Below are 17869 nucleotides of genomic sequence, written 5' to 3' on the forward strand. Positions count from 1 at the left end.
GCCTTCTTAGGGTATTTTGTATGGCTGCAAGTGAGACCTTGGTGTTCTTTTTAGTCTGTTTCTCTGGTCCAATAAGTCAGTGCTCCGTGTTATGAACCTTGTTGTGTTAAATGTGGAGTTTGCAAAAAAAGGGAAACACACTGACATACCTTTTTTCTTTTCTTTTTCAGGATAGTAGCATTTTGAACAGTGCCTCCCCAAGAAGTGTGATGAGAAATGGCTTTAGGAAACAATACCCAGAGAAGTTACTCCATCATCCCCTGCTTCATTTTTGTTGAGGTGAGTACAGCCTTCAGTTGCCAAGCCTACATGGAAGGCAGCTCTGCCCTGCAGGAATTAAGTCATTTGTTGGTCATTTTGTTTATAAGGAAGAACACTTTCTTACTTGATAACATGAATATCCATCTTCATACTTAGTGCCATCAAGCCTCAATGAAAAGAGTCCTGCATGAGATAGCTAGATCTTTGGTACCAGCATGCAAGAACAAGTAGATGCTGGGTTTTCAAGACTTGTCTCTACCCAGTTTTCCAGCTTGTCCTGTGGTATTTGTTGGAGAACAGACAGTAGCTGCAGGTGTAGGTCAGGAGCTGGTGATTGCTCGTCTTCCCGTCTTTTCTCAGACCTGTATCCATCTTGCTCTGCACAAGGACTAGACCTTGCTTAAGGAAATGTCTGATCTAATGGACTTAGGCTTAGGAAGCAACGCTCGGCTCTGATTTCAGTTCAGGTGGAACACAATATTTAGATGAGGCGTGCCTATCCTTTAAGTGTGTTGAAGGAGCTTGGCAGGCACAAGGACTGTGAATTGACTGGCAGTGAAGTTATGGAGAGGTTGTTCTGACAATGGAGTACGGCTCCACATCTTTGTTCAGGGCAGGGTTTTTTTTTAAATTGGCTTACTATTCTACTCTGTACAAACTGCTTTCTTGTGGTGCTTCTTTTACTCACCCTAACACTGCCAGAGTGACCAAAGTCATTATCCAAATCAATCAATGTTCAATTGGTGCTTATGAGACTGGGATGGTTTTCTTGGCATGCAGGGGCAACTCCGGGTTTCCTAGGAGGATCAAAATTTCCATCAAATTTAGATAGTGAAAAGGAGATAACTGCCTGTGACTGACCATCTTCAGAACCACCTGTCTGATGTAGCTTGGATAAAATATTCACTCTTTCCCTCACCCAAATTATGAGGCAACTTGTGCTCTTCCACAAGAGATGCACTAAAAACAGTCAAAAGACTAATTGTAATGCTGGGTGTTGTGTAAGACACCCCATTTCCACTGTAGTCTTGGAAAGGTTTGTGTGCTACAGCCACAGGTGTAATGGTTGCTATGAGTGGTTGCTTTCCGGAGCTCCTGAGCACTGGCCTTTCCCTGGGGACACGGGAACACCATGTGGTGGCATCTGGGACCTCTCTAACCCTTAATCACCTGAGTCCTCTCCTCATAGTGTCTTCTCCAGCCAGGAGATACAGTTCCCTAACTAACAGTCTCTATTTTCTGTACTAGCAGCTTAGCCCCCAAGGCACAGTCAGATGATGCCTGGGTGCTTAAGCTAATGTAAGTAGTAGTTTTCCTTTTGGCTCGAATGGGCCTTCCATGCAGGAGGAACCTGGTTGGAAGATGAGGATGGAGGAAAGGCATAATAAAGCCACTCATAAAGCTTGGCACAGGGCCTTCCCAGCTGCCGCTGTGGCAGACACCAGTGTGGGAAGGTGGCTGAGCCTCTCAGGGATTTGTCACTGATTTGTCCAGCCTCCTGGGGAATCTCTGTCTCTGCTGCATGGGGTAGCTGAGGGGCTCTTCTGACTGAGAAAAGGGGTCACTGCTTTATCCCAGCTACAGAAAGAAAGGTTAAAAGCGGGGAAACAAAACAGCAATAAGCTCAGAAGAAACCAAACAAACACCGTCAGGAATGAGACGTCTCAAATTTATTGCTTAAACAAGCAGCTCTGAAGATTTTTAGTGCTCTAAGTGTATGAATGATGAGCCTAGTTGGCAGTCTATGACAGAGATATAAATTGTCCTTCCTGTAGACAAGACTGACATGAATATAAGAATAAATCTTTTTACAGGAGAATGAAGAAAGAATGTTTTGCCCTCTAATGTACTGTCCTTGTCCTTTCATATACTTGCTTTGCTGATTAAAACTCAATTTTAAATTAAAAATCAGTCAAAAGTAGAGAGGTAGTGTCTGAAAAGGTGTTCTCTCTGCTACACTTGATGAAAGCATGTATTTCTTCCCCTCTTTGTCCACAGGATGGATTTTTAATGTACCCCTACTGGAACTACAAATTCATAGACTTATGTTAAGCACTGTAGCATTGAACAACTGGAAATCTAATTTCCTGCTGGGAACGCAGAGATGATTGATAGTAGTCATTCAGTCTGAAAAGTTCCTGTAAATCTTAAGGCACGCTGGAGGTGTTTTTCTTTCCCTACTGCCACGCTTCTGAGACTAAAGGAAGCACTTTTTAGATGAGCTACCCCAGACACCAAGCCCTGGGCTGGATCACCTGGGTTAGGATGGGCCCTATTTTTGTAGCTTTGAAGCAACCGTGGGAACTGATTAGCTGTGAGATGGCTGCAGTTGGTGAAGGTGCATGCAGGACGGGGAAAAGTACCTCATAGCCTTTTTCCATGCAAAAAACGATCTAGAAGCAGACCTGTTAGGTGATCATGAGCAGGAAAGGAGATGGTCAGTAAATACTATCATAGACCTGTTGCCCAGAATGTGCTGCCTCCCCCACTGTCTTCCATGGAGAGCGGCCCTGAGATTATTTGCTCTTAAGAAAAAAATGCGGAGCCTTGATTGTCACATCAGATGCCCTGCCAGTAGATGTTTGCTAACTGCCCAGTATGCATTGTGCATTCAAAGAAGTTGTGATGGCCGTGGTGGAAAAGAGGTGTCACAAACAGTTTGGGCACTTTAAATACCATTATGCTTCAGACTGTACAAATGTGACACTTATAATTTCAGCAGTTATTCGCATTTCCATTTTTTTCCATTTCATTTTCCTCACACTCTACTAACTTGTAGCAGTTAGTTATTATGAAACCTGACCTGAAGATGAATGGCTCATTATAAAAACTTAAACCCTGTGCCCGACGCTACAAATTCCTCTTTATGCTCAAAATAGGAACCTTTTAATAATACAGAGATAGCATATGATGTCTAATCTGTAATGACAGAAATGTTAAATCAACATTTTCAGTCTCTAATTAGAGACACAATGTCACATTATGAGTAGATTTAAAGGCTAAATAGGGAATCATTAAACTAATTTTTAGCCACTTATCAAATCTGAGTCCCTCTCCCAAATAATGCAGGCAGCTTTCTAGGTGGTTCTTTATTGTATTATAAGAGGTATCATTACAGTCTGGCATTTGTCACCAACGGTCTATGAAGATTTGGCATATTACATTTTCTTAAACACCTAAGCAATTAAGTCATACAGGAGACAAATATTCTCCTTTTCGCTGCCCCCCTTTGCAGCATTGCTTGCAGCCAGCATCGGTGAGAGGAGCCTTCAGGAGACTCTCCCCCAGCCTGCAAACCTCTTACATGGTTTGCATGTAAGAGGCTGCAACAAGAGGAGACCACTTTTGTTCCTCCTTCAGTTGACGTGTGCCACTGCTTTGAGCGTTCGGACCGCTGAGTACCTGGTCCATGAGGACTGATGCTGCTAGCTGCTGGCAGTTGTTAAACAGAACTGCAAAGAGCAGGATGCCCTACTTCCAGAGCCCTTTGGAGTCAGCGATGGACCCAGAGCATGCAGCAAAGGCTGTAGAGCTCCTAGCTGTTGGTATGCCCTGGATTTATCCCAGCAAATGCAAATGGTGCACAGCAGACTGGTTGAGGGTTTGTTGATGGCCAGGACTGATCACAGATTGCAGGCAAGCATGAGAGAAAGTAGGAGAAGCAGCATCTAGCATGTCAGGAAAAAAAATTCTCGCGTATTCTTCCTTTTTCACGTACTTTTGACTTGTGGTGGCATCTGTTGCCGAAACTCTTTGTGGAGCACCTCCTCTCTCCTTCACCTGCGGGATATGCATGACAGAGTGCTATCAGAAACATTCTTAATGATGTTTCAGCACAGCTGTATCATTATTTTTCAACCCTGCTTTGCAAGGTTTGGTCCAAGGAGAGTGGTCTAAGGAGTGCTTATGTTACATCCTCTCATGTAACATCCATACATGTGCTGGTTTAAGGCAGCAAAAGGTGGGAGAAGTGCAATGCCTGGAGAATCCCAGTACTCTTCCTCAGGGACTGGTGAGCTACCCCGAGGTCTTGACCTAGCAGTGCTTTCCATGCCCTGTGGTCTTTCTCTCTCTTCCCTCATCCCATTTCGGGTGTTGACTTTCTAGGATAAAACTGATGCTAGAGAGGTGTAGGGGAGCTAAGTACAGTCTGGCTTTGAGTTTAGTGGGTCTAAGGGATTTTACTTGCTTTTGCAGTGTAGTTGGTGCTTATCATTAGTGACAGGAAGTGTAATGCAGTGTGATAATTGCATTTTCTAATAGATGTTGGAAGGATAGTTACATACTGTGAGTAAACAGCATCACCACAACTGTATGTGACTTAGCGGGAAAGCATGTGAACAGCTTTTGAAGCATAGTGTCTGTTTGGGTGGTAGTTTTTAAAGAAGCAATAAACAAGCAACATTTCGTTTTCCTCCAAAGAAGGCCCTCTCATCCCTTCTGAGTCAACAGCAGTTATGACTATAATGGCTTTCTAGATAATAAAAGGAGAAATTTATTGTGGAATTTCTGCTGATGTGGCAGTTTCTACTTCCTTTTTCCTCCTCTTCCTTCTCGCACTGGTTTGAGGGCTTGAGTTGTTTCAGGGTGTGAGTTATCTGAGGATTTATTTTCAAGTACAGTTACTTCTAAAGGAGTCAGGTGCATCCGAGTTGTGTCTTTGCAGATGAAAACACTGCAATTTTCTGGCACTGGATTTAATTAAATTGTCTTAAACTGATCAAAGAGTTACTGAATAGCAAGTGACTTTTAATATGACTGATGTGTGTGCCACATTGTGCTTTATTGTAGATTATTGTAATCCTGACATTGACAAGGTAGTAGGAGCAGACTCAAATAAGCAACACCATTAAAACTTAAAACATTGAATATCTTTCAAATTCTCTAATCTTAAGATCCTACTTTTTCACGCTAAATCCATTATTCTGCCCTCAGGAAAGCTTTTGCAGGCAGAGTGGAAACTGTTTCTTCTTGACAGCTCGATATATAGTGCATTGCAAAGAACTGAAGATTTTGTAAGAAAAATCTCCTCTCCCCTTCTCCTCCAGGAATAAAAGGAAAATTCTCCAAAATATAAAAGCTCTAGTCTTACATCTATTTGATTTGAACTCCAGGTATGTTATAGCCTCATAGGGTATCTGTTTCTACAATCAGTGGGGTAAATTTTCCTTTACTTTTTGCTATTTTAGTTCTGGACAGATTGAATCATCTTCAAATATCAGTTCAAACATAATTAAAAAAAAACCTTTCAATTTATAGAAGCACAGAAGGAAAGCATTCTTCTTTCCCTGCCTGCCTACATTTTCCTGCAAGTATTTCATGTAGTCAAGCCAACAGCTGTACTACTCTTTAACTGGAGAATTTCTGCAATACTGAAATCATTTGTGTAAGTGAGACAAGTGCCTCTTGAACTCCTGTTTGTCATCAGCATCACAGCAGGGTTTAGGGAGATATGAAAAATAAGTGACTTCAGAACAGTCATGACAGATGTGGCACTTATTTTATTATAATTTTTTGTTTAGGTCTTCTGAAAACTCAGATTTTGCACATTTGGGTGTATTGGTTGATGCCCTCTAATTTTGAGCAGTGTTTGGGGAGTGTGAAATGTCTTTTTCTGTGTACTGTCGTCCTCAACCAACATTTCTAAGAGGCATTGAATATATTAGGAGTGACTTTCTATTTGTGTTTCTTTAAAAGTCCGTTCTTTCATAAGAAAAACTTGCTGATTGCATTAAAGCTTTAATGATGTGGAATAAAAGGCTCCGGGGAGACCTTATAGCCCCTTCCAATACATAAAGGGATCCTACGGGAGAGATGGGGAGGGACTCTTTATCAGGGAGTGGAGCAATAGCATGAGGGATAATGGTTTTAAACTGAAAGAGGGGTAGATTTAGATTAGATATTAAGAAGACGTTTTTTACTGTGGGGGTGGTGAGACATTGGAACAGGCTGCCCAGGGAAGTTGTGGATGCCCCATCCCTGGAAGTGTTCAAGGCCAGGTTGGATGGGGCTTTGAGCAACCTGCTCTAGTGGAGGTGTCCCTGCCCATGGCAGCGGGTGGGAACTCAATCATCTTTAAGGTCCCTTCCAACCCGAACCATTCTATGATTCTATGATACGACTAAAATTGCATAAAGGACATACTTACATAGGACAGCAGTAAATATAAGTTTTAATTTTGGCAAGGTAATGTCCAGTTCTCCTAGAAAATGGCAAAAAAACTTCCCGTCAGGTTTTAATATGAACATTAACTAAAAACGCATCCCAAGTTGAACTAACTTCCATGTAGTCGCAGTGATTGGTGACTGTTCCGTAGCAGTATCCAGTATGTGGGGCTTTTTTGAATTTGTTTCCTGCCGAGGCAGAAAAAGGAGGACTTTCCAGCGGTGTGTATGTGCCGGCTCAGTCCTTTCCCTTGCTGTAGGTGTCTTGCACATGGCTATTTAAAGCCCAGCGCCATGTTCCCCCATCTGTGCCATGCGCGCAGCAGGGCTGTGCTGCTCCACCGGGACAGTGCCATGAGGACAAAGTGCCCCGAGGGACGTGTCGTGTGCTGGTGTGGTATAAACCGCCTGTCATTACATCCCCCACTTAGACTCAGGGTGGGAATTGGTGGTGACAGATGCTGTGCAAATTCGGAGGAGCTCCTCTGATAGCAGGGAGGTGTTTCTGCATAATCCCCGTGCTTCCATCACTTCTGTTTTCTGGGGATTCATTGTTTCTTATTTTATTCAGTCAGCATCTATTTCGCTTTGTTGCTGTTCCTGAATGTCCCTTTATGTTTCCCATTTGCCGGTCATTCCTCGTTGTTCGCTTTCTTTGTCTCTCCACCTCCTCTGTTCCAGATGACTAGATAACTCCATATTGTAAAACTGGCTGAATCTCAGTGAATAGTTGTCTCCTGAACATGCGATTAGTTTTGTTGAATTGCGAGGCAGCTTTCAAATTACCTGATTATAACCCAAAATTTAATTTTTTGAGATTATAATCCTTCTAGGTGCTTCACCACTAGGTGAAGAACACAGAAAACTCATGGCCAAAATGGGCACTCTGGAAAAAAGCAGATTTCTATTTGATTCTCCTCAGCTTCTCGAGGACATTTTAAAATTAACATTAAGGGACTGCCCAAGAGGGATTAGCTGCTTTGCTGCATTTTTCTTTAAAACGTAAATGGAAGAAGGATTGTACTGTTGCTTGCAGACATGTGAAGCCTATTTTATATCCTTCCTCTTTATACTGAAAATTTTCAGGAAGCAAATAATCCCTTTGACAGGCTGAACGCCATTTTAAGGTTTGCACCAATGAATTTGATGCAGTTTTCAAGGAAGAGATTAAAGGTACCAGAAATTCTTTGTCTTTATGAGTAATAAAAAAAATGCATTTGGAGTAGAGAAAATTGTTGTGAACATACTGCTTTATCTGTTTCACTGTGCCCTGAAAATAGCCAACGCTTTTGAGAACTACTTTGGTTTATAATATATTGGTCTATATAACCCAGTTTGTAAGAGAAGGAATTGTGTTTTTTTAATTACACAGCAGTTAGGGAGATTCAATTTGCTTTGCTTTTTAAGTAGAAATCCATTTTGTCAATTGTAAGCTTTAAAAAAACAACCCAGATAGCTCTAAGAGATTACTGCTAAAAAACCCAGTAATCAGAATTGATTGTATAGAGATTTTAAGAAAATTGCTTATAAAACCAGGCACCATTCATGCAGGTTTTCTGTTTTCCATGTGCAGAACTCTACAAGCCCTGTTAGAAGCCTTCTAAGGTGAAAGGTTTTTCCAGCAATGACTGGGCAACTTTAATTAGGCTTAAAATAGATAGCAATGTGAAAATACATATGACACAGTATGTGACATGGGCAGGTATCTCCCTATAGGAACACAGTGATATTATCCATGAAAATTACTGCTGAATCTTTCCCGGCTTTCTTTTCAGAAGTATGCTTAGGTTTTTATGTTCCTTGCACGTTATGGAAGAGCAGTTGGTGTGTTACTTTTTGTTTGTTTGTTTGCATACTTCAGAGGCCTGAGAGCTTTTCATATTTTCTCTCCCAAACACACAATATTGCGCTGTTTATTTGCTATGAAGGTCATTGCAGGTGCAGTGCATTATCATGTTATTGACTCCTCTGTGACACAACCGCACCATTCCCTTGGGTCTGCATCTGTGAAAATAACATCTTTTTCTTTGCTCTGTAGAAATATCACTGGGTTTATTTAACATGATACTTCATTTGTGTAAGTTACTTGAAGTTTTAAAAAGGGTGGAAAGGAATGAATAGGGACTTACAAATCCATACTAAGTAACCCTAAATACAACAATCAAGCCTTCCCAGAACTGCTAAGTAGGAAAGATCCAAGAAGCACCAAAGCAAAGCAAGATGCTGAAAGCATATTTTGCAATATCAAGCTCACTCAAACTTTTTTACAATGGTTTTGACACCAGAGGAATTTTTCAGAATGTCTGAGCATCATGTCCAGTGTCGTCAGGCTTGGGAAGGACTTGATGTCTGGTTCCTGACCAGTCACTCCAGACATTGAAAACGAGGATTTTGTTTTAGCAGTGTTACAAGGGTGAAGTCATCAACATCAGTCTTAGAGCAAACACATCCATACAAGGGATTTAGCTCTTAAAGAACATTGGCATTTTCTGCTCTCTAGAAATTCCAACAGAGTTTACAGACCAGCTCTAGGAATTAGTCTGCCACGTCTTCTGCTTCCTTTACAAACCTAATGTATCGCACCAACCGGGAACTTCCCCAAGCTGCTGACAGAACATTTTGGTCCCTTGTGTGGGAAGCAAAGAGCTTCTAAATTGTGGTATCTTCTCACTCGGAAGCAGAAAAGGATAATCCAGTTACCAGCACCTGAGTAACACAAAATAAATAAAGCTGTATTATGAATGCAGCAGAATGTGGTAGCAAATAAAATAATATACAGCTTTCTGCAGAAATTATACCATACGTCTCTATACTCACTTGGCTGCTGCACCCCAGGTTTCATGATTTATTTTGTGACTTCTGGGGCAGTCTGATGGGAGGCCAGGTCAGCTACTTCCCCTCAGCCCTCCCCCACATCCCAGAATTTTAGCGGTAAACATTTTTTCCTCTGGTATGTTTCCTTGTAGTCATGCTGCACTTCAGTGGTGTATTTCACCAGGAATTTCCATGAGGTGTTGGATATAGCACACAAGTACTTCTCAGATCAGATTCCTAAAGTCCGACTGTATATTCTCTCAGGCAGGTAATTTTGGATGTGTCATATATTTGTTCACAGCTGTGAACTCAGTGGGGCTGTTGAAAAGACTCTATGAGTCTCGAAAGGCCACAAAGATGATCGGAGGGGCTGGAGCACCTCTGCTGTGAGATCAGGCTGAGAGAGTTGGGGTTGTTCAGCCTGGAGAAGAGAAGGCTCCAGGGAGACTTTATAGCAGCCTTCCAATATCTGAAGGGGGCTACAGGAGAGATGGGGAGGGACTCTTTATCAGGGAGTGTAGCAATAGCATGAGGGGTAATGGTTTTAAACTGAAAGAGAGCAGATTTAGATGAGATATCAGGAAGAAATTCTTTCCTGTGAGGGTGGTGAGACACTGGAACAGGTTGCCAAGAGAATCTGTGGCTGCTCCATCCCTGGAGGTGTTCAAGGCCAGGCTGGATGGGGCTTTGAGCAACCTGGTCTAGTGGGAGGTGTCCCTGCCCATGGCAGGGGGCTGGAACTCAATGATCTTTAAGGTTCCTTCCAACCCAAACCATTCTATGATTCTATGATTCCATGCTTCTATGAAAACTGATCATACACACGTGTTTGCAGAAAATACGTGAGGGAGTGATATTGCTGGGAATGGATGTTTGGAAAATTGTTACATCTTGTGTGCATGGTGCTCAGTCTTAGCAAACACACATGAAATCATTACCCTTGATGATGATTGCTTACAACAATTATTAGAGATTGACCCTCATTTTTAGAGTGCGTGAATCTTTGCGGATTATCTTTCAGCTTGAAGCCCTGCCTAGAACAACACTTCTGATTCAGAAGTTCAGGCTTCATAAGATTTTGGACATCTGTGACTTTGGCATAAATATACAATGAAAAAATATATTAGTTCTTCCTGGATCACTGCTGTTTTAAGTTAAAGAATCAGGTATAAAGATGCATCTTCATCTTAAAACAGAGTGATTTAATGGCCAAGATTTCTCTTGCAGATAGATTTTTAGAAATGGCTGTTAGATGAATGGTTAATCAATATTTTACTAAGCACACAGTCGATTTTTAAAGAGTTGCTACACAGTTCAAGAAACCAAATGGCTGTTCATAACGGTCTGTAGCTCTTACTTTTGGGTGATGTGTTTATAGTGCTCACTGGGATTAAGATCTGCATCAGACCAGACATACCCTGAGTCCTGTGGCTGGCTGTGGTCTCTAGCAGCCTTGCAGGGAAGATCCTGCGTATTTGCAGAGGGTCAGTGCAAAGAGGCAGACTGGTTTTGCCCAAAAGTTTTAAGCATAACCCAAAACCCAGCTATACACTTCTTTCTCATGTCATTTCCTTTACAACCTGAGCACGTGAGCAGACGGATGGGAGAACCCACGTAATAAGACACATGGGGGATAAGCTATTACTAGTTTTAAAATAAGTTTGAATCATTTATTAACTTTTCATAATTCTACAGCATTATTAACTTTTTATGATTCTACAGTAATTATTGATGGGGTCTACCAAAAATATGCTGCAATAAGATTAAAGCAGCTTGGAAATAATGATGCAATTATTACTGGAGTTATTGTCAGTTTTGTCACGACTTCAGTAGGGTGAATTCTATAATTTAAAGGATAGCTACATTTGGTCATGTAATGGCTGAATTATACCTGTACTTCCTTCTCCCAGCTATTAAATGCTGCATGTTTATCCCAAAAATCAATAATCTATTGTTTCTGGTGACTTAACATCTTATTTCTGGAGTGTAGACTTTGCATACCTGGAAGGAACTCTACTACTAGTAATAATACATCAATACTCATTATATACTTTATTAAAACACAGAAATCTAGTGTGTAATTATTTTGTGCAGATGTACAGCATTATCGAATTAATGCCACGTTTATTTAGATTAAACCATTTGTAACAGTCTACTTGATTTTTCAAGACTCTGTGAGTTTTGCAGACATTTTTATAAAATCATGGCAGAAAATGTGTAAATGTGTCTCATAAATGTAATCTAGTTTTTTATTAGTGCCTGACTAATATAAGATTTCAGTTATAATGGAGTGAATTAGCATTTCAAATAGATTGGATTGCAGATTACACTTTTATTAGTTTTATAGTTGTGCTAATCTTTGACTTGGAGCCAGTTAAATTAGTAGTCATCAGGGATCTTTATGATCTTATTTAAACCAGCCAAAGCAAAAATCAGTGCAGCTCTGTTATAAGGGTAGGAAACATACTGAAACTCTCAAACTGATGAAATTGTGGGACCAGAGTCTTTTATACAGCGTTGGCTTCATATGAATACATACCAGCATTAGTTTATCATTATGAGTTCCAGGCTTTTCGTTCTTACTGCAAGAGTCTTTCTGTAGAGAGAAAGGAGAAAAACAGTTTGGGACTTGGAAAAAAGAGTAAGTGCACATTGAACAAGAAAGGCAGCCAGGGTCAACCAAGTCAGGAAGAAACCTATATTTCTTTGGGTTAAAGTAAAGGTCATAGACTCACAGAATAATTTGGGTGGGAAAGGATCTCTGGAGGTCTCTAGGCACAGCATGGCTCAGAACAGCAGCAGCTGGATTAAATTCCCCTGGGCCTTCTCCAGTTGAGTTTTCCTATTACCTTAGCAGGCAACCTGCTTAGTTTTTGAGTATCCTCATGGGAAAAACACTTGTCCTAATATTCTTTCTAGTAAAATGATGTAAGCTGATGTGAAGAAGAAAGAATCTAGGCCCAGTGGCAGTGAGAAGAAGGTATGATGCAACAAAAGAGCATGGGTAAAGGAAAGCAGCAAAGGATCCTCCTGAATTTGAGAGGTGCGTGCAGTTGGAACCTTAAGACCAGTTTTGTCTGCCCAACCCCTTTTGTTGCAATAATTTCACCTGGGTATTTGTATGCCCAGTATGAAAATGCATGTCAATTACCAATAGTCATTCTGTGGATTTCCTTGTCCACATTCCTTGTTGTAGAAGCCAACATGTTAGATAAAGCTTCCTATTCCAGGCCTTGCCACCTCAGTCTGTTTGTAAATCAAACTTACCTTGGTTTAGCAAGGAGATAAAACTGCTTTTGGTCTCTGTGCAGGCTTGTTAGAAGGGAATTTTGAGGATCATCAGTAATGCTAAATCCAGGTTCAGACAGACTATTCTTGAATTTAAATCAAACCTCCTCATGATAAATATCCGTAGCAAATAGCAGTGAGTATTTCTACTTGTCATGACAGGGCTAATGTTGAAACGAGAATGGTATATTTAAGTGAAAGGGGCAAAAGTGAGCACCAGAATGTAGGGATTTTATAGAATTTTTCAAACCCCAAGTTTTCCATTCTTCCCTACCCTGCATTCACAATTATGTAGCAATACAACTACAGATTCTGAAAAATCAAGTGGTCATTATTAATTTTTTAATGTTACTGCCTACCAGTGATAAAGAGTTGTACAAAAAGATTGGCTCAGACACAACATGACTTGCAACAGCATTTGAGATCCTAAGAGATAAGGTAATTGTTTTTTTTTTAAAAAGCTTCCTGGTCAGTTGGAAAAATGTTGGAGGCAAATAAAATGGCTTTTTTAATGCATTATACATATTAATAACACTGTGTCCATTTAGGTGAAGTAAAATGTCTTTGATAGTTTCCTATTTAATTTAAAACATTGTCTCTATTTGATTCTTATGATTAGTCTAAGGGTCCTGCCATCTTGATATGAGCAGATAGCTTCTTTTGGCAGTAACTGCTGCATTCATCAATGTGTAACGACTGTAAACCTGCACTACTCTATTAAATGACATTGGTCTGGAAGCGCAGGCAAGCCTTATGAATTATAATGAATGCTGTTCTATTGATGCTCAAATCACCTCCAAGGTTGTCAACTCAGGGGGAAAGCCTTTATACCTGGAAGAAATAGGCAACAGAACAAGCATTTAAGAAGTCAGTGTTGTTAGAGTGAGACTAGATTTGATATTCCATCTTCTGCAGATGTTTTGGGCATGATGAATTCTGGACTGCCTTGTTACTGAGGGACTTGGTGACTTTTACTGGACACAGTGGTCCAGTGCAAGGGTATTGGAAAACAAAATACCTAAATACAGAACACCTCAGGAAATTTCCATGAGAAAACATTGTTTGGAACTGAGTTTTTCATGCAATTTCTAATTGGGTGTATTCACTGAAACTCTGGTAGTAGGCACCATGTTGTCCCACTAGCTCGCTTAGGAGGCAACTAGAGATCCTGGATTTTTAAGAGTCACTGTTGTGGCATAGCTTGATACAAACTCCATAAAATTATGCAGCTTTGTGTCTGCCAAGGCACTGTCACCTTTGAGACTAACAGGAAGGTTAGGGACCTGCAGTTTGATTTTGTGTGGCAGGGCACCTGCTTCCAGAAGAGGGCCTCTCTCCAAGTCTGGAGGCTTGATTTCTTGATGTTAACTGGGAAAGCAGACTGGGCTGATAGGCTTGCAGGGTCTGTGGCTTTGAAAGATTTTATGGTCTGAGGCAGATTGACTGGTTGGAGATACCAATATGAGGTCTTGTAGGCTCTTGAGTCAGAGAAAGAACTGGAAGACATAACACTGATGAGAAACATGTAGCCTGGAAGCTCTGAAATTGAAAGAACTCTCCCAGTGAAATATTTTTTGTATTTGAAGTTAAAATTGCAGATTTTACTTTTCAGCCTGCTCTGCTGCTGTAGGATCTAGGTTAGGATGTAGCGTAGCATCAGCAGGCAGACCTGTCTGGAGCTGTGAGACACCTGCAACACAGGGGTCCTGCACTCTTTTCCCGGTGGTATTTTCACTTGTGTGCTGTCTTTTGTGAAGATCAAATAGACAGCAAGGCTGACAACATGCCTGAGCTGACCATTGTCTTCTCTGCACTGCTCCGTTAATGCTAATTACACTGTGATTCGTTTGTATAGTGCCACTGGAAACCTTTCTGTCTAAAGACATCAAAGTGTTTCACAGCTATTAAGAGAATAACAAGCTGATTTAGAAGAGAGAGGTAAAGAGCTGCATTGTCCTCAACTCCAGCAGCCCTTGGACACGAGGATGACATCTTTCACCAGTAGAATATAAAGCAGTTCAGAGTCAGACCAAAAGCCTAGCTTGGCAGCAGGGCTCTGAGCACCTGTGCTAAGCAGGAGACAGCTGGGAAAGGACTGTTGTGTAGTGACTGACATGCTGCTGGTATTTCCCCTGGTCAGAGTGAATGCCACTGTATTTAATATCTTGTGATAGATTTTTCTTCCAGCTTTTTTTTTTTACAGTTGCTTTTTTGAACCCTTGTAAATTGCAAGTACCCATAACTCCTACGTCAGGGAGTTTTACAGCATACCTATGCCATCTATGTTTTTGTTTATGTTGCCCAATAGCTTCATCTAAAGTATTTTACATCTAATGCTTGAAAACACAACTTTTCCCTGTTTACCTGTGCCTGTATGCTGGACACAGCCATTTGCACAGCCATTTTTGGGCTCTGCTTTAAGACTTCCTTGATCTTCTGGGATGGTCAGGGGAGTCATCATGGGAACCCTTGGAGGAACGTTGGGGTGCAGTGAGGACAGCTGGTGGCTGCTAGCAAGCTCCAGCAGCTTCTAGCAAGCTCTGCTACCTGCTCCTGATCAAAGGGGGCTCAGAGCTTGCAGATCTTGAGTCCCAGGTCAGGCGCTCTTCCTGCAGTATCTAGGCAGAGGCCTCTGTTAGTGCTAGCCCAGAGCAGAGCTCTCAGAGGCGGCTGTTAGTACAGCATAGAGGGCAACCTGTAACTCTGCCCACAACAGCACCTGTGTCCTCAGCTATGACAGTGATGGTGCCCACCAGCCACGGGAGACATTTTCCTTGTAAGGATAGTGGGATTGACCGGCACATGGAGCTGCAGAAGGACGATATGGCTTTGCAGGTCTCACGCTGCAGAGGCACCTGGTGCCTCTTGCTGAGGCTGGGGCAATGGTTGATGGCCTTTTGGCCAGCAGGAGGGTTGTTTTCACTGAGGATCTGTGTCACCAAGTAGATGGGCTGTGGGAGCAGGTCATCAGACTGGACAGCATCAGAGATCACAAGAAAGAGGTCAGTCGGGTCCTCTCTGAGACCCTGCAGCTTCCAAAGCTCAGACCTTTGACTGCCGCAGAGGCGGATGGGCAGAGTCTCTGTGTATCAGGCTGGAAAGTGGAAACTCCCATGATGGTGAAGGTTGGAAGCTGGTGACTTCTGGCCCTGGGGGAAAGGCTCCTGCTCCACATGCAGACCTGCAATGATGAAATAGATTCCCAGCTCCTGGCTGGAAGCTCTGTCCAGTGAAGCATTTGAGCCAGCTGAACCTGAACCATATGGCAAGAGGAAATGGTGAGTGACAGTGGTGGGAGACTCCCTACATGTGGGGAATGAAGGCCCCCATCTGCTAACCCATGCTGGAAAATGGAGAAGTTTGCTGCTTACTGGGGGCTCAGGATTGGGATGTTGTGGAAAGACTGTTTCAGTCCTCAGGCTATTACTCCCTGCTGCTCTCTCACCTTCACAGTAATGATACTGTCAGGAGTGACATGGGAAACACCAATCGTGACTACATGGCTCTGGGTGCAATGGTCGAGGGCATGGGAAGCCAGTCGGTGGTCTCCGTGATACTGCCAGTGAAGAGAAGGACAGCCTGAAGAGGACTGAATGGATCCTGTGGATCAGCATCTGGTTGCAGAGCTGGTGTCAGCAGCAGGATTTTGGCTTCCGTGGCCATAGGACCCTCTTTGAGGATCAAGGCTGATTGGAAGGGGATCAGCCTGACAGACCAAAAACATCTTTGCCAACGGGCTGGCCAATCTGGAGAGGAGAGCTTAAACTAACAATGATGGGGAAGGAGGTAGTAACCCACAATCATGTGAGGAAGTGAGGGAGCAGATTGGAAGGACCAGTGAAGAGCCAGGACTGAGCAAAGGGCCCAGCATAGTGTGAACAACAGGGGCACTAATCAACAAAAGAGCAGTGAAGTGGGATCCCACCAAGCATAAGCACATAAGCGAGGAAGTGATAGGGAAAGCTCTCAAGCCATTTTTGGGAAATCAGCAGAGCTGTCTGTTTCTCTGTCACATCCCATTTAATAGCTCATGACTTCAGTTCGTGGATTCCCCTGTGAGAGAACCACACATGCACTCAGCATTAATTAAAAGCTTCTGTCAGCAAGTAAGAACTGTTACATACCAACTACTAACTGATTCCTGAACCTCTGATCCCAATCACCATCCTCTCAATTCTGTAGAAAGAAGTAGCTTTTTTGAGCAACAGGAGGTGTCCCTGCCTGTTGATGCTAATGGCAGCCCCTCCAGCCCACCCATCAGCAGCCTGTTCCCAGCACAAAGGGTTAACAAAGCAAGCTTATATTTATAGATGGCTTCTTGGCAGGCAGCGCAGGTCATACCATTAGTAAGTTTTCTTCATCTAGCTTATTGGCAAGTGTTCTTTGTCCTTTTTGACCATTTATTATTGGATTTGGTGTTTCAGCTTGAGACCAGCTTTCACAGTTGCTGAGTTTGGGCAACATTCAAGACCAGGATTCCACACTCTAGCTTTAACAATATTCAAGGCCAGGGACAAATGCACAGTCTCTGAAGTGCCTGTGCACTAATGCACACACTGTGGGAAAGAAATGAGAGGAATGGGAGGTCTGTGTGCATTTGCAGGACTGTGATTTCCTTGGTGTCACAGTGATGGGGTGGGATAGCTCACAGGACTGTGCTGCTGCCATGGATAGACAGGCTTTTTCAGGAAGGACAGAGTGAGACAGCAAGAAAGGAGAATTGCTCTTTATGTAAGGGAGCAGCTGGGACACATGACGCATCTGCCTTGGGATGGGTCATGAGCTTGAGAGTCAAAATTAGTTGATAGACCAAAATACGTGACATTGTTTTGGGTCTCTGCTATAGACCATCTGATCAGGAAACAGTAGATGAGGTGTTCAGACAACTGGTAGAAGTCTGACTTTCACAGACATGGTCCTCATGCAGGACTTCAGCCCCCTTGATATTTGCTAGAGGGACACCACAGCAGAGCCCAAGCAATCCAGGAGGCTTCTGGAGTGCATTGATGACAGCTCCCTAACACAGGTGATCAAGTTGCTGATGTAAGATGCACTACTAAGCTTCATACTTACAAACAAGGTAGAATTTGTGCAGGATGTGAAGGTCAGGGATACAAAAGTCAGGGACATCCTTGGCAGCAGTGCCCATGGGATGGTGGAGGTTAGGACTGTGAGAAGAGGGAGCAAGCCAAAAATCTTGATCACAGACCTAGATTTCAGGAGAGCAGACTTTGGCCTGTTCAAAGAACTGCTGGGAAGAATCCCATAGGATACAGCCCTGCAGAGAAGAAGCATCCAGCAGAGGTGGCTGATGTTCAAAGATCACTGCCTCTATGCTCAAG

The 17869-nt window shown here is 42.5% G+C and overlaps 1 protein-coding gene across 1 annotated transcript in view; it reads left to right on the plus strand.

Annotated features, from left to right (window-relative positions):
* The first annotated feature begins 216 nt into the window (after window positions 1-216).
* PLPPR1 (phospholipid phosphatase related 1) overlaps window positions 217-17869 on the plus strand; it is a 72613-nt gene continuing 54960 nt past the window's right edge. The window contains exon 1 of the mRNA XM_074166264.1: window positions 217-279. Within this exon, the coding sequence (XP_074022365.1) occupies window positions 217-279 (63 nt within the window). The remainder of the gene's footprint in view (window positions 280-17869) is intronic.

This window comes from Numenius arquata, chromosome Z, assembly GCF_964106895.1.
Source record: "Numenius arquata chromosome Z, bNumArq3.hap1.1, whole genome shotgun sequence".
Taxonomy (NCBI): Eukaryota; Metazoa; Chordata; class Aves; order Charadriiformes; family Scolopacidae; genus Numenius; species Numenius arquata.